This window comes from Cyprinus carpio, chromosome A8 (assembly GCF_018340385.1).
Source record: "Cyprinus carpio isolate SPL01 chromosome A8, ASM1834038v1, whole genome shotgun sequence".
Classification (NCBI taxonomy): domain Eukaryota; kingdom Metazoa; phylum Chordata; class Actinopteri; order Cypriniformes; family Cyprinidae; genus Cyprinus; species Cyprinus carpio.
The window spans coordinates 24,437,294-24,459,610 of record NC_056579.1 but is presented as its reverse complement, the minus strand read 5'-3'; the positions used below and the strand labels follow the sequence as shown (position 1 = coordinate 24,459,610).

Here is a 22,317-nt window from a genome sequence, read left to right as displayed (position 1 = left end):
TGGAAAAACAGATAAAAGTTTCCAAAGTCTAATGTAGTCTGGGATAGATCGCATTATCTGCTTCAGGCAACGGCAGCACAAAGCACAAGTTAAATGAACTATTCTTCACTTTAATACAAGTTATGACATGAATGTACATCAGAGGATATGGTGAAACATAAAGTAGGCTACAACTTACAATCACACATCATTTCTGTGCCTATAAGTGGTTTTAACCAGGGAATTCATCAGTATAACGGCCTGTGAAGAGTGTGTCAGTTAAATGACATTTACTTCAGGAAGATAAAACCTTCTAATCATATCACCAAAAGTATAATTACATTAGGCCTATACATTGTGTAGAATATAAACAAGAATTGTAACAATCATTTAAATGACTCACCCTATCACCCGGTTTCACAGACTAAAATCTAAGACTGAGCTGTTTTATCTGAAAGAAACTTGCTCTGACTGATCTTAAAATATATACCGGTGCTTTTATTTTGTCTCAAAATGCACACCAGTAATGTTTTTCCTAGGCACGTTTATAAAAATTACTTAAATGTCCTAATTGAATTATGGCCTAATCCTGGCTTAGTCTAAGCCCTGTCTGTGAAACCAATATCTCAAAAATTTAAGCACGTCATAATCACAAAATTAGTAAGCTTTTTATATACAGTGGGTATGGAAAGTAATTCAGACCCCCTACTTAAATTTTTCACTCTTTGTTATATTGCAGCCATTGCTAAAAATCATTTGTGTCATTTTTTTCCTTCATTCATGTACACAAAGCAACCCCATACTGACAGAAAAACACAGAATTGTTGAAATTTTTGCAGATTTATTTAAAAAGAAAAAACTGAAATAATACACATGGTCCTAAGTATCAGACCCTTTGCTGTGACACATCATATATTTAACTCAAATGAGAATCATGAGGTCAAAGGAACTGCCTGAAGAGCTCAGAGACAGAATTGTGGCAAGGCACAGATCTGGCCAAGGTTACAAAAAAATTAAGGTTCCTAAGAGCACAGAGGCCTCCATAATCCTTAAATGGAACATGTTTGGGACGACCAGAACCCTTCCTAGAGCTGTCCGTCCAGCCAAACAGAGCTTATCGGGGGAGAAGAGCCTTGGTGAGAGAGGTAAAGAAGAACCAAAGATCACTGTGGCTGAGCTCCAGAGATGCAGTCAAGAGTTGGGAGAAAGTTGTAGAAAGTCAACCATCCACTGCAGCCATCCACTAGTCGGGGCTTTATGGCTTAAGCCTCTCCGCAGTGCAAGACACATGAAAGCCTGCATGGAGTTTGCTAAAAAAACACCTGAAGGACTCCAGGATGGTGAGAAATAAGATTCTCTGGTCTGATGAGACCAAGATAGAAATTTTTGGCCTTAATTCTAAGCAGTATGTGTGGGGAAAACCAGGCACTGCTCATCACCTGTCCCCAGCAATGAAGCATTGGTGGCGGGCAGCATCATGCTGTGGGGGGGTGTTTTTTTCCAGCTGCGGGGACAGGACGACTGGTTGCAATCGAGGGAAAGATGAATGCTGCCAAGTACAGGGATATCCTGAACAAAACCTTCTCCAGAGTGCTCAGGACCTCAGACTGGGCCGAAGGTTCACCTTCCAACAAAACAATGACCCTAAGCACACAGCTAAAATAATGGAGTGGCTTCACAACAACTCCGTGACCGTTCTTGAATGGCCCAGCCAGAGCCCTGACTTAAACCCAATTGAGCATCTCTGGAGAGACCTGAAAATGGCTGTCCACCAACATTTACCATCCAACCTGACAGAACTGGAGAGGATCTGCAAGGAGGAATGGGCAGAGGATCCCCAAATCCAGGTGTGAAAATCTTGTTGCATCTTTCCCCAAAAGACTCATGGCTGTATTAGATCAAAAGGGTGCTTCTACTAAATACTGAGCAAAGGGTCTGAATCTTAGGACCATGTGATATTTCAGTTTTTCTTTTTTAATAAATGTGCAAAAAATGTCCAACAATTCTGTGTTTTTTCTGTCAATATGGGGTGCTGTATGCAAAAAAGAACTTAAATGATTTTAGCAAATGGCTGCAATATAACAAAGAGTGAAAAATTTAAGGGGGTCTGAATACTTTCCATACCCACTGTGTGTGTGTGTATGTATATATATATATATATATATATATATATATATATATATATATATATATAATCACAATGTAGCCTGATAAGCCTAATTTTCTTTTGTGCTCAAATTATTATATTGAAAGATAATTATGATATCGTAAGCATAATAATAATTGTTTTACATTATGTATTGGTATTACCTTATAAACTGTTATTACATTATAAGTTGCCACAGTGTGTTCATAATGTAATAAATTTTCTCATACAATAGCCTATTACATTATGTGAACATTTTTTATTACATTTAAAATTATTACATTATGAGCTCAAGATTTTATTACAGTTTGAGAAAATTATTAATGATGAACATTTTTATTACAATAATAATGTAATACTTATTACATTATGTGCAGTTATAATATATACACTATGAGTTGCTACATGCCGTCCTTCGGGAATAATAGAAGACTCCCTTGTGGTTGTTCTTGTTTGAGGCTCAGTTTGTAGTTACAAAGTAAAGTTTACGGGAGGCAATCTCAACAATAAATCTCTTATTTTAATAGTTACAATACAAAGCAGTTAATGCAAACATAAAACAAAGTCAGCTAAGTAACCATTTCTACAATCAAACTCTAAACAGCAATATTGGAGATGCTGTTAAGAGCCCCTCATTAGGGTATCAAGTGTCCTTCACACTTAATGCAGGCAGCATCTGAAGAGTAGCTTACTCCTCAGACGTTATATACTACGTTTTGGGGAATTCCAATAACGTATCAATGTCTGTGACTCATGACGGATGTCCTTCCTCTGTCGCTTACATTGCAGTCTGCGTCTAGCACTCTTCCTCTTTTTCATCATAGTCTTCATCTGGCCCACCTCCGCTTGATGTTGAAATGTGCTCTCTTCACCCTAAAATACCCTTTTGTTAACGTTGTGGTTCATTACATAGCATCAAATTCATAAACTTAATTTCACAACTGTTGCTTATTCATCCTAACAAAGCAAATGTTGCAAGTGCAAGCATCTTTTTTGGGCATATATGTTATTAACCTAAAAACTAGCAAATAAAATAACATTGAAACAGGTAAATGCAATATCAATCTCCATATCCAAAACAGGGAGACTACCTTTTCTAGCATCTTTGACAGAAAAGGAAGATTTAAGATCGGTCTGTAATTACCTAATTCTCCAGTATCAGGTTTTTTTTAATGAGAGGCGTAATAACAGCCAGTTTGAAGGTTTTTTGGGACATATCCTAATGTCATTGATGAATTAATGATATTCTGAAGAGTAGCTTTTAGTAGCTTAGATGGTATAAGATCTAACATTTATGGGGAAGTTGTGGCCTAATGGTTAGAGTTTGACTCCTAACGCTAAGGTTGTGGGTTTGAGTCTCAGGCCGGCAATACCATGACTGAGGTGTCCTTGAGCAAGGCACCAAACCCCCCAACTGCTCCCCGGGTGCCGCAGCATAAATGGCTGCACACTGCTCTGGGTGTTTGTTCACTGCTGTGTGTGTGCATTTTGGATGGGTTAAATGCAGAGCATGAATTCTGAGTATGGGTCACCATACTTGGCTGTATGTCACGTCACTTTCACTTTTGTTTTTGTCACATACATGTGGTTGTTTTAGATGTTTTAACAATTTATACAATTCTTCCTGTCCTATAGCAGAGAATGAGTGGAATTGTTTCCTAGGGAATCTATAGCGCATCTGATGTGATACTGTGGCTGACAGCTGCATGGTTATAATTTTATCACTAATAGTATCAATCTTGGAAGCAATTCATAAAGTCATTACTGCTGTGCTGTTGGGAAATGCGCCTGGTGATTTTTTTATTTGTCATTAATTTAGCCACTGTATTGAATAAATACCTGGGGTTGTGTTTGTTTTCTTCTAAAAGAGATAAAAAGAAAGTAGATCTAGCAGTTTTTAAGTATGTAGAAGTTCTTTCCCTCCATGCAATACAAAATATCTCTAGTTTTGTTTTCTTCAAGTTGTGCTCCATTATCCGGGGCTTCTCTCGCAAGTGTTCTCATTATTCATTAGTGTTGGACTGTTTTCTAATCTTCTTTTAAGTGTAAAGGAGCTATCATATCTATAGTGCTAGAAAAGAAGAGAGTCAATAGTTTCTATTACACCATCAAGATTTTCGGAGCTATTGGAAATGCAGAGGAACTGAGACAAATCAGGAAGATTATTTACAAAGCAGTCTTGTTGTAGAAGTGATGGTTCTACCATATTTGTAACAAGTAGTTGAATTTGCAGCTTTAGCTATATGGAGTATACACAAGACTAGATAATGATCAGAGATATCATCACTCTAATGCACATTTTAATGCCATTAATATCAATCCCATGTGAGAGACAAACAATGCCTTAGTTTGGCCTACAGCCAAAGTTGGTCTTTTTTTAAACGTCAAAACATATATCATTTTTAATTGTAATACACAGTGATCAGAGCATGTTCTTACTAAGTGTGTGTGTGTTTTGGTACCACAGACCTGCTAAAGTGAAAAAGTGTGGGTCATAGTGACCTGAGGTCTAGAGACATACAGCCCTAAAGTTCCCTGATTTTGCTCCCAGGTTATTGTACAAACATATTATTTCTCTAATAAAATATAGACTATGATCTGCTGCAGAGTTTCTATATTACACTATATACAAAATTAATTACACTTAATTTGGGCTACAAGTGTATTTTCCTAATCAAACACACCTCATTTACCCTATCAGCTCAGTATGATTAACAACAAGTATGACTGTTGTTTTAATCCAAGAAGTTACTGAGTCCTGTTTTATAATTCACTTAATCAGGAATACCATCAACAAGAGACAGTTTGGAGAGTGGGTCTGCTAAGATCTTCTATAGTATAGTCTACTTTTGGAAAGTCTACTCTAGGGGCCCACACAATTTTTTCCCCCATCCCTGGTAATTCTAACAACAACTCTTCCTGTTTCTTTTGATTAGATTATCAGATTTCATTAAATTAAGAACTTGGTAGTTCTTGGACTTTGTTTTGCAAAGCAATTCAACAAAGTGACAAAAGGACAGTCAAAATATCTTTATTGTTTCCAATCTGGAATTATTTCCTTCTCAAAAAAAATAAAAAAAAAAAAAAAAATAATAATAATAATAATAATTTGATAATAGCAAGCATGTTTTTCCAAATATTGACCACAGCTACAACACATGGAGTTTGCTGCAAAACTGGAACACTGAAATACTGTATTGCTAACGGAGGAGACAGTGAGCAAATATAAGATTGTATTGTCAGCATTTATTATTTGGTCGTCATGTAAATCTCCCTCCACATTTCTATTGTATAGAACATTTAAATGTCTCAATTAATAGTTTAACTTTCCATGTGAAACAGTCTCTTATTTTTAAATCTTTAATTTATTATTATTATTTTTTTTATTTGATGTGGAAATTCCTTGGTAGTTCTTAATAAAATAACAGGCAATCAACAGAGCAACATTAGCTTAACTGGTACAAATTATTTCAAATAAAACAAAACAAACAAAGACGTATATACGTATAAACACATCATCCAAGATGACATTCTTCAGATTTTTCTGAGGTTGCTTAAAGATTGAAGTGATTCATTTTCACATATGCTCACATTTTTTCCAAATCAACTTGAGTTTCAAACTCTGTGTTTATATCACCATCACAGGGGAATTTTACAGTAAAATACAGAAAAAGAAAGCGGGAACAATAAGAAGCTCTACCAAAAAGGGCACCTAAAAAGAATAAGAGAGAAAAAAAGACTGTAAACACACAACACTACACAACATAAAATTACACATTCAGAGCTATGTAGAAGAAACCATACAAATAAATATTTGTGTGACTCCTTACAATTTTTCACTAGGAAAATGAAAACATACCATCCAATGTAACATTGGCACAAGTTTTCATGCGAAGTAGCTTGTTTGATGAGCAGCTCCACTTGAGTTGGTACATCCAGGGTCTCATCGTGGGAAAGTCTCGTCCTAGAAGGAGTACACATTCACATAAATCCATTATTATTTGTTTTACTAGCTGTTGATTTTTGATAAAGAATGATAGTCACTTAGAAATTTATGTGTTTAGTGCTCTGTGGTCAGATAGTGAATGACAGTGTTTTGCTCACCAGTTAGCTTGTCCCGCACCCTGTTGATAATTTGGATGGCTTTCTTGTTCAAGGCTTCAGGTTGCACAAGGCCATCTCCAACTGAAGGAAGAAAAAAATAAAGCTACAATTTCGAAGATAAACTCACTAAAAAACACACAGCCTGAACCCTGATTATTAAACAGATTAAGTGCATTTTCGTGAGTAGCAGCATAGTAAATGTTTAGATTGCAAGTAAGTGCTTATGTTTTACTGTATACAGTGTAAGATTATTACTAGGTCTGTTGATTTAACATTAATTTGATGTAGTTAATTATGCAAAAAACAATGTTAAATTATTAAAACCTGTGTTTTATTCAATTATTGAAACATTAAAGCTTTGTTTAACTTTACCAATTCATGCTTAAAACCAAAGAAAAACATAAGCTTTCCTTTTATGCCTGAGTTGCTAATCAGTTCTACTGTTTTTATCAAATATTTGTTGGTGAATCATGTTTTTGTGGGGAGATGAATATTGAATATAATTGAATATAACAATTTTTTTTTTGGTTTCAGGTAAATGTAAATGTGATTGAAATAATGATAAATGCATGTTGACGTCACATAGCAATGTGTCTTTAAAAAAATGTTTTCTGGTGAAGGAGGATGACCCACGGTGGAATTGATGGAGGGAGGAGCCATGGTGGAATTTTGAGCCCAAACAACAGAGGTGAAGCTGGGAGATGTGGAGGCCCAGGCAGAGTCTGATGGACTGAGAGATTCGGCGACACAGATGGACCAGGAAACCAAGGTGGAGCCAGGGTACCGGAGGACTGAGTCGACAGAGGTGAAGCCAGAGGTAAGGAGGAGCCCAATGCAGCTGCAGGGATGGAAGAATGAGGAGCAGCCAAAGGTCTGGAAGTCCTTGGCGATGACTGATCAAGGTGGAGCCGGTGGGACGAGGGAGCCTGGTGGACCTGGAAGGCAATGGTCCCAGTTAGAGCTGAAAGGCCAAGGTGGAGCCAACTGGCTGATGGGCCAAGGTGGAGCTGAACAGACTGTGCTGACTTCCAGAGGCAGAAGAGGTTCATGGGCAGGAACTGGTGGGGAAAGGGGCCCCAGAGTGGGAAGAGTTACCTTTGTTTCCCAGTCAATCAGCCACACTTCTTCATCCAGTTGACACACCTGGTCAAACAAGAACTCAGGCTTTTCCCCTGGGATGGATGAGGCTGCTGGCTCTGGCTCTGTAGCAGGCATTGGCTCTGGCATGAAGTCTGTGGTGGGCATAAGCTAGATCTCTAGGTCTGTGGTGAGCTCTGGTTCATTATCTGCAGTGGGCATGGGCTCTAGGTCTGAAACGGTGACTGATGTTAAGTGGAGCTGGAAGCTGGGAATAGAATCCTCTTCAACATCGCCCACTGTAAAAGAGGATCTTTCTATCCACAAAACTGATCAGCCAGGAACAAACAGTAATCCCTCTTTGGCATTACCATCCGAACCTCGCTGTCCAGTCCACTCCTGAACCCATTCATGAGTGTCAGGGTTGTGGCAGGAGGCAGGATGGAAGATGTTGATGAACTCCTCCACATAATCCTCCAGGTTTCTGCCGTCTTTGCTTCAAATGTATAGTATCAAAAACGCCAAAAAATGGTAACGACTGGGCTACCTCAAATATGATTAGAAGTTTTTTAGGTTTATCATTCATTATTTTATGATATATAATTTGAACAAAAAGCTGAGAAATTCATATTTTTGTCAAAGCCAATGTCTAGATTGGATTCAGAACGATGATAGTGCATAGTTGGAGATATACTGTAGATGAAGTAGATCGCTTCCATGAACACCCCTGCTTGCACAGTCCTCCCCACTACTTCCTGGGTCAACATTTAAATCGGTTAACATTAAGTTTTCATTTATGTGCTGTTTAATGTTTGATGATTGAGTTATTTTGCATAAGCATCTGCTGACATATGTGATCGCTTGTTTCTGCTTCTGTTTATTATGTGCATGCTGTAGTTTTTTTAAAGCCAGATGGATTCTGTTTGACTAGATTTTATCATTTATCAGCTGACTTTTTTTTTGACACTTTACTTATGGTAACACTTTAGTTACACTTCCATAACACAGCATTTACAGTAAAAACAATAATATTGTGAAATAGATTCAAGATTCAAGATTTTATTTGTCACGTACAAGTTATATGGCATACAACAAGCAGTGAAATATAGGTCTGGCATACTCTTTTTAGACTGTATAAAAAAATAAGAGAAAATTAAATACAAATAATGAAATATACGAAAAAATAATCATAAGGAGAAAAAATAAGATTAAATACAAATAATGAAATATAAACAATATATTAGACTACTGCACAGATGATGTGCAGAGATGCTACACAGAAACTGCTACTCAGATGATGTGCAGAGATGTAAACAATGTACAGTGAGGATGAGTTTCATAGCTAGGTTATCTCAAAAAGTGCAGTGTGCAAAGAGTTATTGGACTACACTACTATAAAGTGCAGTGTGTTTAATGTCCATATTTAGTAGTCTGATAGCGTGAGGGAAGAAATTCCTTCTGAGCCTCTCCGTTCTTGCCATCAAGCTGCGGAAGCGTCTGCCTGACTGTAGCAGATTAAACAGTGGGTTTCCAGGGTGGGTGGAGTCTTTGAGGATCTTAACAGCCCTAGATTTAAATCTCAACCAGAGTGCTGACAAAGCTGATAGATACATCCGCAAACTCACTGACGTCAGTGGAACTAGACCTAAACGTGCCAGTCTACGTCATCGAGCGCGTCCTGTAGTGCTGCTTCTGATTGGGCGGACCAGTGTTTCACCACCCGCCTCTCTGGAGCTACCTGCATGAGCTTTTGTTTGTATTCTTGCCATCAAACTGCGGAAGCGTCTGCCTGACTGTAGCAGATTAAACAGTGGGTTTCCAGGGTGGGTGGAGTCTTTGAGGATCTTAACAGCCCTAGATTTAAATCTCCTGGTTTGGATGTCTTGCAGAGAGGGGAGAGATGTTCTGGAGATGCGCTCAGCTGAGCGCACTACTATTTGACTAAGATCCTGAGCTGAGCTGTTTCCATACCACAATGAAATGTCAATGTACTTTCTATAGCCCCGATATAGAAAGTTTTTTTAGGATTCCAGGGGAAACCTTGAATTTTCTCAGGAGTCTCAGATGGTACAGTTGTTGTCTGGCTTTTTGAACTTGAGCCTGAATATGATTAGTCCAGGTCAGGTCCTCGGAAATGTGTACGCCAAGGTATTTGAAGCTGCTCACTCTCTCCACTGGGGTCCCGTTAAAGATGAGTGGGGTGTAGATCCGCTGCTGTCTCCTCCACAACCAGTTCCTTGGGTTTTGCTGACATTCAGAAAGAGACAGTTTGTTTGGCACGATGATGTCAGTCTTTCTACCTCATCAAGGTAGGCAGCCTCATTGTTGTCGGAGATGAGGCCCATAACCACTGTATCATCCGCAAACTTGATGACAGATTTGGAGGTGTGAGAGGACACACAGTCATATGTGTAGAGGGAGTAGAGCAGCGGGCTCAAAACACATCCTTGTGGGGCCACTGTACTCTGGGTGATGATGATGGAGGTGGTCTGACCCCACCTGACCGACTTGAGGTCTGCATGATAGAAAATCAAGAACCCAGTCACAGAGTGGGGCATTCAGTCCGAGGTTTCTGAGCTTGGAGACCAGATTGTGGGGGACTATAGTGTTAAAGGCTGAGCTATAATCTATGAACAGCAGCCTCACATAATTCCCTTTATTGTTGTCGGTATGGGTGAGAGTGGCATGCAGGAGATGGGAGACAGCATCCTCAGGTAGACCTATTAGGGCGATAGGCAAACTGGAGTGGGTCAATGTTGTTAGGGATAGAGGAGCAGATGGTGTTCTTGATAAGCTTTTCAAAAACCTTCATAATTAGTGATGTGAGTGCCACTGGTCGATAATCATTAAGGCAAGATGGACTGTTGCTTTTTTGGTACAGGAACGATGATAGATTTTTTAAAGCATGTAGGGACGACTGACTGAGCAAGGGACTCATTAAACGGGATGTACTAAATTTACATCCCGTGGTAACTAGGATTTACACAAGCACCTGTCTGGATCCAGGACACCTGAGAAGAGATGATGCCAAACCCTCAGAGGACCTCAGATCATGCTAACCCAGAGAAAACATACAGAACTACCACATTTTGCTCTAAGTTTGATTGCATAATTGCTGTTAATAGTGTTAATCGTCTGTTTGTTTACGTCTTTTATTGATTTTTCTGAACATTTATGCCGTATACACATAAACTGACAGTCACCACTGATAAGCTACTACTAAATATTGTAGAAACTTAATTTTCTGTAAAGTTGCTTTGGAATGATTTGTATCGTAAAAAGCGCTATACAAATAAACTTGAATTGAATTGAATTGAATTAAAGACAGACGTAAACAATCCAGCCAACTGATCGGCGCATGATCTCAATACACGACCGGAAATCCCGTCTGGGCCAGCCACTTTCCTGATGTTCACGCGCTTCAGAGCTCGACGAACTTTTTCCTCCGATACAGTGATAGTGCATCACTGACGCAGTCACTGACGCAGCTGTTTTTCTCCTCTGTGCACACCGGCAGACTGTTGATATCGCCAGAGCGATTTGCTTCGAAACGTGCATAAAAGGTGTTTAGCACGTTGGCTAGTGAAGAGTCAGCACTCACTGCAATGGAGGGTTTACTTTTAAAAGAACTGTTATTTCTCAGTCCCTGCCGCATGCGCCTGGAGTCATTCAGTTGGAAATGAGACTCCACTTGTTCTCTGTACCATTGTTTAGTGGTTCTCACAGTGCGTCGGAGAGCGTAACACGCAGTTTTGTATCCGCTCATGTCTCCTGACACGAGCCCCGCATTATACTCGGCCCGTGCGCACATTCACCGCTGCCCGGATTGATATATCAACCCATGGTTTCTGATTCGAGAAAAATTTTTATTGTTATAGTTTGTGTTAACTCCTCAACCAGAGTGCTGACAAAGCTGATAGATACATCCGCAAACTCACTGACGTCAGTGGAACTAGACCTAAACGTGCCAGTCTACGTCATCGAGTGCATCCTGTAGTGCTGCTTCTGATTGGGCGGACCAGTGTTTCACCACCCGCCTCTCTGGAGCTACCTGCACGAGCTTTTGTTTGTATTCCGGTATGAGGAAGATGGCGGTATGGTCAGATTTACCAAAACCTGAATTGAGAATAGCAGTGGTCCAATGTATTCCTCCCTGTGGTTGGACAGGAAATGTGCTGGTAAAAGTTTGGCATTACATGTTTAAGACTGGCTTTATTAAAGTCCCCACTCACAATGATGGCAGCGTCCACGAGGTTATTTAAGCAGACACTAAGCACATCATGGAGCTTAGACAGGGCCATCTCCGTGTCCGCTTGAAGTGGAATGTAAACAGCCGTGGCGATGACCGCTGTAAACTCACGAGGCAAATAGAACGGGCAGCACATGATCGTTAGATGCTCCAGATGAGGCAAACAGGAACGCGAGTGGTGATGTTCCTGGGGTCACACCATTTTTTGTTGACTATGAAACAGCCCCGCCACCTCTGGTTTTGCCAGCCTCTGCAGTCCTGTCCATCCGAAGAACAGAGAAGCTATCAGATGGTGTTACAGCTTTCTCAGGTATCGAGGGGGTCAGCCATGTTTCTGATAAGCAGATTATGTTGCAGTCCCTTATGTCCCGATGGAATCTTATCCTGGCTCTAAGATCGTCCTTCTTGTTCTCAAGAGACTGGATGTTGGCTAGTAGGATACTGGGTAAAGGTGGACTGTGCGCTCTGGTCCTCAGTCTGTTGCGAACCCCAGCGCGTTTCCCTCTGTGTTTTCTGTTTCGTCGCCTGGGAGGAAGCCCTCTCATAGCCATTGTTCTCATTCGATGTGCGGAGAATCTCAGGTGGCCAACTTGGATCGTTGGGTAAACCGACGTAAAAAATTTTTTGGAACCTGTGAGACTTCAGGATAAAGCCCTATGCCAGATCCTATCCACAAAGCTTTGGATTTTTAATACATCTATTGATGTAATAATACTCATTTAGTTGTTTATTAGGTCCAGGGACATAAGGACTAGTGATAACGTAGATAAAACGGGTTCAGCTTTTGACAGGTAGCCAAAAGGAAAGAAATGTAAAGCTGGGTCAATTTAATTCAGATCAAAATCACTTTAGATAATAATCATGACTTCTGAACTTGTAAATTAGAACTACCCAGGAGGACTTGAACGCATAATGACTTTCAGGATTGAAGTTAAGTCTTCAAGGACTTACTGAAGGAGTGAATTGACTCAGGCACTGTAGTTCCAGGCTTTTTGTGGGTTGTTTCTCCCAGGTCAATACCCTCCATGGCTTCTACATGAAACATACCAAAAAAACACCACAAAATTTAATCTATTACCAAGAACATGCAATAGTTTTGATGGGAATTCTGGATGAGTACATTAGAAGTTACATCTTAATGTCACTTTGTCTTCATGGGACTGTCCGAGTGTGTGTAAATAAAAGCATTATTTACGGGAAAGCTCTGGCAGTGTGAACAATATCTTGGGAACTACTTAATTTTCCACTACTTCATAATTTTCTATAATCTCTCTGCTTGTCAAGGTATTTTACAAGAGAGTAGACCCTACTATGGCACTATTAACTCTTTCCCCGCCAGCATTTTTGAAAAAGTTGCCAGCCACCGCCAGTGATTTTGACGGTATTCACTAAAATTTGATGGCCTACAGTATATTTTGCTGTATGAATATGTGAATATGCAATACATCAAAATAAAGATCAAAGCCTCTACTTTTAAACAACAACAACAACAACAACAAAAAAAAACAATTTTATTCTATCTTAAAGCATTATTTTTTTTTATCAACACTTGAATATAGGTAGGTTTCATAAAAATGTATAATTTTGAGCAAAAAGGTGAGAAAATCACATTTTTATGAAAAACTGCATCTGGATCATATTCAGTACGATTATCAAAGCATAAATCCAGTAAATCGCTTCCATCAACACCTCCAAAGCTTGCACAGCCATATACCACTTCCAGGATTATCATTTTACTCCATAACATTATGCAGTTTTCATTTATATGCTATCTATTGCTGATGATCACATTATTTATCATATGCATCTGTTTACATAAGTAATCGCTAGTTTTTCCGACCTGTTCACATGTGTTTTTGTTTGGGAGGTTTTGTACCCGTTCATAAGATGTGTAATAGCGCCCCCAAGTGTAAAACAGTAAAAACACGAAAAGCCGTAAAAACTTGTCAATGGCGGGGAAGCGTTGTCTTCTAAATTACAAGATAACTTGTCAATGGCGGGGAAAGAGTTAATTAGAATGGGGATAAAGTCAAAGACTAACCGACAGACTGTCCTGCAGTGTAGGAGTCAGTTCTTGTCCTGGAGCGCTTGTTTCCTTTAGTGTTTGCTGTACGAGGGAAAAGAAACACCCAGTTACTTGATAAACTTTACTTTTCTCACAAACAAAAGTTCTGACAATCAACCTAACACCAGGATTTTAGGCTAATATTTTAAAATAATTGAAAAATTAATAAACTAAAAGGATATAAATGTAAATAAATAAAATGAATAAAATAATAAATTCCTTTTGCCTTTTGTATTGTTTTACTGCATACAGGTCACTAGGGCACCAACAGTGTTGGTTATGCGTTACAAGTATCAGGATCAAAGTCTTTCTAGAAAATACATTTTCTTTATGACCTTATGTGAATTCAAAATACATTTTGAAATATGTTGGGTAACAGGTACATAATAGCTATAATTAACATCAAGATACACATGACAATTTACACTTGTTTATAAAAACTTGTGATTGCTAATATGGATTTTGGTCTTATAATGAGGCCAAAATATTTTGGATTTCTCATGTAAACATCCTTTATTCTCATTCACGTCATCTTTTTTATTTTCCAGATGACCACAGCATAAAGGTGTTCTTGATACAGAAGTGGCCCATAGAACAACATCAAGCGACATTAGATGGACCTTGCACAGACATGTCTTCTGAGCACAGAAAAGGTCCTCATCCATTGTTCTGAAAGCATGCAAGGATTAGGTTACCTTGACCCTGTTACCATTTGAGAAGGCAGAAGCCTTTTCCATCTGGATTTTAATTGCATTTTTTTTCCACAAATCTTCCATCATATCATGCCACATGTGGACCTCCTCTATGCCAAACTCCAGAAGGACACAGATTTTGTCCACATCAAGCATTTCAAGCATATTATCCAGCAGCTGCAGCAGGACATACAAAAGATCAGGTAGCAGCTCTATTTCTGTTTATTATCTAATTTGCATGGGAGGAATTCAGTTCAATTCAAAGACGGGAGGAATTCCAAATTTTCTCCCAAATTGGGGGATTTTTTTTATTTTTTATTATTATATATTTTTACATTCTTAGAAACATCTATAACTTCAGGGTCATTCGTAACTACAAACATTTAAGCAATAATATTTTAAACTAATTAAAGACAAACATGTGAGATGATGTAGAAATGCCCTTATAAAATAAAATAGGACAATGCAGTTTAACTTGAGGCATTTTAACAATACTTCATTTGTTACCGTTTTTTTTTTTTGGCCACAATTTATTGTCTTTCAAAATAGTGCCCCATGGAACGCAGTCAAAAAACTTGGTTTATATATAACATGCTTGTTAATATATATCTAGCTGCACATATAGATCTCAACTAAAGAATTTTTGTGCTGCATGTCATAAGCTCTGCCTAACATGAAGTCGGCTATTCAGGGTTTTGTAAAAAGTGACTGCACTGAAATTTGAAATGCTCCTAGAGTTAACATGCAATCACCACTAAACTCGGTGAAAATGATGTCATCACATTGAGAATGCTAAATTGTGAACAGATTTTTGATATCCCAAATGGTTTGGCCATGGTAAGGGAACCAGCTAGCAGCAAGAAGTGTGCCACTTACAAAATGCTTTGAAATCACCCTCTTCTCTTTACCCAAAATTGCTGGTCAGGATAATGTCAAAATATGGTTGATGTAAGACTGTGAAAGAATTCTTCATATCTTAAATAGTGTTGCCATGACAATGCAACAAAACTGAATATTTCTTTTTGGTGTTTTTGAGGCTCTTAACATGCTTAAAATTTTACTCACACACAACAGAGTTATCAGTCCTTAGACGTGGGCAAAAGCTCAGAAATGGGGATGGAGGGGTGGGCTCCATACTGCCATCTTTTGACTACAGTGGCGGGGATAGTTTTACCTACAGTCACTTGTACATATATTGCTCTCATCAAACTGGGACAACTTTACAATTTACAGACATTAGCTCCGACCAACAGGAAGTCAGAAATTTTGGTTTGAATGTTAATATGTTGAAAAGGGGATTCATGAGATTCACACCAATTTTCTGTCAACATGGCACCGAAAACATTTAGGATGCTAAACTGCAAACGGATTTTGGATATCTTGAATAGTGTTGCCATGGCAAGGTAAATATATTTTGCCATAGTATATAGACAGTAGATGGCCCTGTTAAAAACAACGGTTACACTATGCTATTACATAAAATTTTTTGTCATTACATTTTAATAAATTGTTGCTGAAAACAACATAAACAAATGTTTTCAGACATAATTACTATTACTAGGAAGTGCATTTGGACATATATTTAGACATATCAAAAAACTACTTTTTGTCACAGTTTAGACCTTTTTTAAAATGTTGAGTTCTCTTGCTGGTAAAACAGTCTATAACTGAGCCTTTGATCTAGTGTTTAATTTCGTTAACGAAGACTACGGCGATAAATGTTTGTTAACAAACTTTTTTTTCCATGAATAAGACGAGACGAAGACGAGACAACAATAAGATCAATAAACGTTAACTAAAACTATATCAACATGCAATTTCATTAACAAAATAAGATAAGACTAAAATGTATCCAAAAAGATAAAGACTTTACCAAAGACCTTTTTATTTTCATCAAAAAAGGAGACAAACTGTTATTGCAGACTGCTCTACAGTAGGGCTGGGCGATATATCTAACGTATAATCATGTGCATCTAGTCAGTAAATCTGGTTCCCTGATTACCTTTAAATCGCCATCACCTGCTTTCAAATGGAGCGGCATTTAATAGACAGAGCCGTAGATCACTGACAAGCTACGCAATATCGCGTTCATTATCGAAGGCGATACATCTGCGATAATGAACGCAATATTGCGTAGCTTGTCAGTGATCTACGGCTCTGTCTATTAAATGCCGCTCCATTTGAAAGCAGGTGATGGAGATTTAACGGTAATCAGGGAACCAGATTTACTGACTAGATGCGCATGATTATATCGTTAGATATATCACCCAGCCCTACTTTGTAGCCTTTATTACGCTATCTTTCATGAGTGCGGTTACCAGATATCAAGAGTTCTAATCCCCGAATCAGAGCTTCGCCGTTACAATGATACATTTTTCTGCCCAGTGTGCTTTGCTTATTTTGCTGATCTGAATACACAACAAACAAGCTGGAGCTTAGTGATCTAAATGAAAGCCTCATTCAGCCGGTCTGTGTTCTGTCATGAGATCTCAACTATATTGTTTGCGATTGTGATCGTTGAATAAATGCACTTACTCGATCACTATTGTTTTAGTGGAGAAACTGACTATTGCAATTTTGGAATTAGTGTAATTCTCGCTCTCGCTCTTTTTCACTTTGGACCGCTTTTCACTGAACAGCCCCGCTCTCACGTTTCTCCTCTCTCAGCAAGCCTCGGAAGAGAGAAACGGGCGAAGCTTGGAAACTAAGCAACCGGGTCTGAGCGGATCTTACGCTGCGGTTTGATCTTTTTTAGGCAGATTAAAATAGAATGCTGTCAACTAATGATCATCACTGACAGCTTTAAATTGGTCGCGACTGGGCCACGCCCATGCTGAGGCAGTGCACATCGGGGCTGACTGCTCTGCTATGAGAGCATTAAGTCTAGCGAAGCATTTTCTGAAAAGCATTTTCAGGGAAACAAATTTCCTCTTATGAGTGTGGGGTCCCCATACGGTGACCAGCCTCTCAATTTAATCCATCAGTTTAACCATTACACAGAATGACGAAAAATGTGACTAAGATTTGATTGACCAAAACCTGACTAAAATGCTCATACATTTCACTGAATAAACAAAACCAGGATAAGTTTGTCTAAATATGAAAACTAAAATTTGAGTAAGACTAAGACTAAATAGCACTAAGCTAAAAATGGCTTTCAAAATGAATACTGCTGTAAGGTTAATTAATAATAATCTTATTGCTAAAATCTCAAGTTTTCATTGAAAACACTAAAACTAGACTAACATGCTTCAGGTTTTCTTAGACTAACAGGTTTTCTTAGACTAAAACTAGACTAAATACTTTAGATTCCCTTTCGATACTACACTCATACTGCGTCTTGTTAGAAGCAAATGTAAAAAAGCCTTTTTTTCTCGTGAACTGAAGCCTTTTTCATTCACGCAGTGAAACTGCATGGGCCAGTGGTTTCGTGCAGTGTATTAAAAAATGAACCAATGGATAGGCAGTGGAGCTGCACAAGCCTATGGTGAAAAGCCTGCCAAGTATGGCGTGCGGTCCGGTCCAAAAATAAGGCTAACCTACTTGTCGCGGAAATTCACTATACAATTGCCAGTAGCCATTGTGTTTACCGTTGACAGGCAAGCGGTGCATCAATATACTTCTATATAGAATAATTAGATATGATATTTAAATAATCAGAAATGTGTACAATGTTTTTTTTTTTTTTTTTTTTTTTACTTCCATTAAAATATTTCAATAAAATGATAAATAACTGCCTATTGCAAAATTATGAATGCTTGGTTAACTTTTTTCTGCATTCACTAGGCTATATGTATTGAGACATTTTAAAATCTATATTTTATATTACACCAATCATAGGATCTGTCCACAGTGCTGAGGGCCCTGAAGGGCCCCGCCCTTCGAGCCGCTACAGTCTCCCAGCATTCGGCCGCTATCGCTGAAAACTGCCCTGCTTCTATCACTGGCATCAGTAAAGCGAACCGTAACGTAAAGCAAATAGGGGACCTGCAGGCCCTCACTATTAGCCATGCCTGCCTGGAATTCGGCCTAAACGACACTAAAGTCGTCCTGAAACCAAGGCTACGTACCTAAGGTGCTCTCCACTCCTTTCAGAGCTCAGGTCATTACGCGATCTCTGCTCTGCCCAGTCGGAGCTCTGAGAATCTAAATTGAGCGTTCCACCCCCTATAGGCAGTCGGAACAACTCCTTTTTTTTTTGCTTTGGTAACCGCACCAAAGGGCTCCTGGCCACGAAGCAAAGACTCTCTAGATGGATGGACTCCATCTCGCTAGCGTACTCTTCCTTGGGCCTTCAATGCCCCATTGGAGTACGGGCGCACTCGACTAGAGGCCATTGCCTCGTCTTGGGCATGGTCCAATGGTGTGTCCATTGCAGATATTTTTGAGGCAGCTGGCTGGGCCTTGCCATCCACATTTGCAAAGTTTTATAACCTGGAAGTCCTGGCATTACAGGCTAGGGTCTTTTTCCGCTTCAGTGACACGTGCTGCGTAAACCGCCCCGTAGCATTCATACCTATCGTTATGAAGTGCTTTGAGCGACTGGTCCTAGCACACCTCAAGGACTGCCTCCCACCCACACTGGACCCACACCAATTTGCTTACCACAGCAATAGGAGCACAGAGGATGCAGTATGCACAGTGCTGCACTCTCTACTCACACACTTGGACAATAACCAACATGTATGTACGGATGTTGTTTGTTGACTTCAGCTCAGCATTTAACACTGTCATTCCCTCCAGGCTGACTACAAAACTCCATCATTAAGTTTGCAGATGACACCACGGTGATTGTCCTCATCAGAGACAATGATGAGACTGCCTACAGGGAGTAGGTACAGCCCCTCGCCTCATGGTGTGCTGACAACAACCTGCTCCTTAACACCAGCAAGACAAAGTTGCTCATTGTGGATTTCAGGAAGAAGGAAGCAAGCACGCACAACCCCCATCCACATGGTAACGGGTGGTTGTTGAACGTGTCTCCAGCTTCAAGTTTCTGGGAACCACCATCTCGGAGGACCTGTCCTGGACCACAAACACCTCCAGCCTGGTCAAGAAGGCTCAGCAGACGCCTCTTCTTCCACAGGACACTGAAGAAGAACCAGCTGTCTTCAGCCATCCTGGTGAACTTTAACCGGTGTGCGATTGAGAGCATCCTTACCAGTTGTATCACAGTCTGGTATGGGAACTGCTCAGATTGCTGACCGCAAGGCACTGCAGAGGATGGTGAAAACCACTCCCTGCTATTGAGGACAGTTTTAGTCTTGTCTACTGCAAGGAAGAGTTTCAGCAGCTTGTGTTGTGCTGCAGATGTCCTTCAGCTGTTTATAAAGAAAATCTTGAAGAGTCTTTTTCAAACATTAGAGTGTCGGGTCATGCATCTTAAGTGGTCCAAATGACTTTACTATTGATAATAAACCCACATTAAACTCAAGATCAAAGTTTTTTTTTTTTTTTTTTTTTTTAGTGTAATGGTTGGTAACAGACATTTTTCTACCAATATATTGGATCTGTGTATTAGATTTTTGAATGACAGTAGCCTAATATTATTTAAACAAAAGAAAAAGAAAACTCAATCGATGCTTCAAACTAAATAACTTTCACAATGATTAACAAGTATTAATCTATAGTTAATTTTATGCATTTTAAAAAATGAATAGTGGCTTCATGTGATTATTTAATATAAATTTCTGTAGTCATTTTTTACCTGAATACTAATGTTGGACCTACCTTAAAAACTAAAAAGCACTGGTTTTACTATTGCTTGTTATTTTGTCCTAATACGCATACAGATGCATAACTCTTATGTGTGCAGTGATAATGCCAATCGGAATGAACTTTCTTCTTGGACTACTGACTCCACCACTGAAACAGGCTCAGTGGAAGCTGCTGCAAATTAGATTCCTAAGCCTGCGAACAGAAGACCTTTCAAGAAGGTCTTACCTGGATCGTGCAGAAGTTCATTTCCCCTTTCCCCCCCCAAAATATCTGATGCTTCGGCCATGTAAGATTCTAACTGCTAGACAACCTCTTTACTGGGGCAGGTAAGGGGTAACTTCTGCACTCACTACTGCCGCATAGAGGACTTCTTATTGGAGGACTTCTCCAAGTTTGATCAAACCACGAAACTCTTTTCTTATGTTTTAGCAAAGAAGCCATTAAATTTCAACCGCTAGCCATTCGTCAAAATCTGAAAGGAATTTCCCATAGTGGTCAGTTACTGCCACAGCATTGAGTGAACCTATAAAGTGAACCTAGAAAACGCTGTCCTAAAAACTTTTCGATGGAGTTAGCAAGTGACACTCAGGTGAACGTTCCTAAGTGTATGTGCAGTCTTCTGTTTTCTCTAAAGCTGTTTCATGCCGACGTACAAGAGTGATTTGTGTGTGTAGGGCCTTGCAAAATAATTTTTTTCGTTAGGAGAAATCAGTAAATTGTGCCGATGCCATTAGCGACCTAACCGTAAGTCGTGAGAGAGAGGCTAGTCAACCAAAACTGTATTAGTTGGTTTGCCGAAAAAAAAAAAGAAAAAAAAAAACTCCACAGAAAGTGGTAAAGTCACACAGTCCGTGGTAAACAGATTAATAACGGCTCATTGGTCGTTGTGATAATTACAGTACATTAGGCAGGAAATAGGTTTTAAACATAGGCTATCATCAAACCTCAAATATGGCTTATCACACGGAAATGTAAATACTGTATGTAAGCAGTAGCAACTTTATTCCAAGAGTGTGGAAGCTTATTAATGTGCTTACTGCATAACATGGAGGCATTGGCGTCATCACTTGTTTTTCCTGATAACAGCAAAACAAAATTAAAATACTCATATTTTTGCAAATACAGATAAAAGTGAAAGGTGCATTTTTCTCTAAATGTGCGCCCTCTATACTGAGGTGAGATGGCTAGGGCCGCATGTCAGCTTCATATTTGACACTTCATCTAGAACCTCTAGTGTATTAATAAATAATTAAAATACGACCTTCTGCTAGTTGTTTCTGATATTGATAGTCATGGTGACTTCTTGCAAAGTGCCTTTATCAAGTAATTAAATTAATTTTAAACGCGGCGTTTAATCGACTAATGGCTTAGTACATGAACAACATACTATGCTGAACTAGAGTAGAAATCTTTAGTCAATGCAAGGTCTTTATCTGCATACACTGACACACAACCACCTAGTTGTTTTTTGTTGAACGGATTAACCATGCTTTAGTCATGCTATGTATCAACTGTTTTGTCATGATTATCAGGTTATCTGACTCAGCAACATGGGAAAGGCTCACAATCTCCCCAAGTGTCTGAACTTCTGCACCGCATACCCAGCTTAAGACTCAACAGAGGACTGGCGCGGCTCTGGTATTTTTAAGTCTTTGAATAAGGAAAATTGTGTCTTCACTCGTCCATAAGCCCAGCTGAGTAATGGATCATAGACAAAGGCCTCCAGCACAGCCATGACACTGTCCCTGTGTTCACGAAGTACCTCCATCACCGTGTGACATGTAATCCGGTAGTTACCATCCAGTCCAGTCACCTGAGTGGAAACATGACTTCAATAAACTTATAATTTGCAGCTTATTAATAGTTAGTAAGGTAGTTGTTAAGGTTTAGGTATGGGGCAGGATTAAGGGATTTAAAATATGGTCATGCAGAATAAGGCATTAATATGTACTTTATAAAGACTAATAAACAGCCAATATGCTACCAATATGCATGCTGATAAGCAACTAGTTAATAGTGAGAAGGTCCTTAAAGTGTTTCTATATATATACACACAGACTGATATATTTCACATGTTTATTTCTTTTAATTTTGATGATTATAACTGACAACTAAGGAAAATCCCAAATTCAGTATCTCAGAAAATTAGAATATTGTGAAAAGGTTCAATATTGAAGACACCTGCGCTAAGCACTCTAATCAGCTACCTAATCCCAAAACACTTGCAAAGGCCTTTAAATGGTCTCTCAGCTCAGCGTCTCCTTGTGGTGGCTACACAATCACGGGA

At 39.1% G+C, this 22,317-nt stretch overlaps 1 protein-coding gene across 1 annotated transcript in view; it reads right to left on the bottom strand.

Moving 5' to 3' along the window:
• Positions 1 to 5,724: 5,724 nt before the first annotated feature.
• The window catches only part of LOC109094977 (mechanistic target of rapamycin kinase), a 170,037-nt gene continuing 153,444 nt past the window's right edge, over positions 5,725 to 22,317 (bottom strand). Inside the window, 7 exon segments of the mRNA XM_042761448.1 lie at positions 5,725 to 5,837; positions 5,985 to 6,083; positions 6,226 to 6,310; positions 12,507 to 12,587; positions 13,597 to 13,700; positions 14,407 to 14,489; positions 21,709 to 21,843. Of these exon segments, the coding sequence (XP_042617382.1) occupies positions 5,822 to 5,837; positions 5,985 to 6,083; positions 6,226 to 6,310; positions 12,507 to 12,587; positions 13,597 to 13,700; positions 14,407 to 14,489; positions 21,709 to 21,843 (603 nt within the window). The 3' untranslated portion in view covers positions 5,725 to 5,821.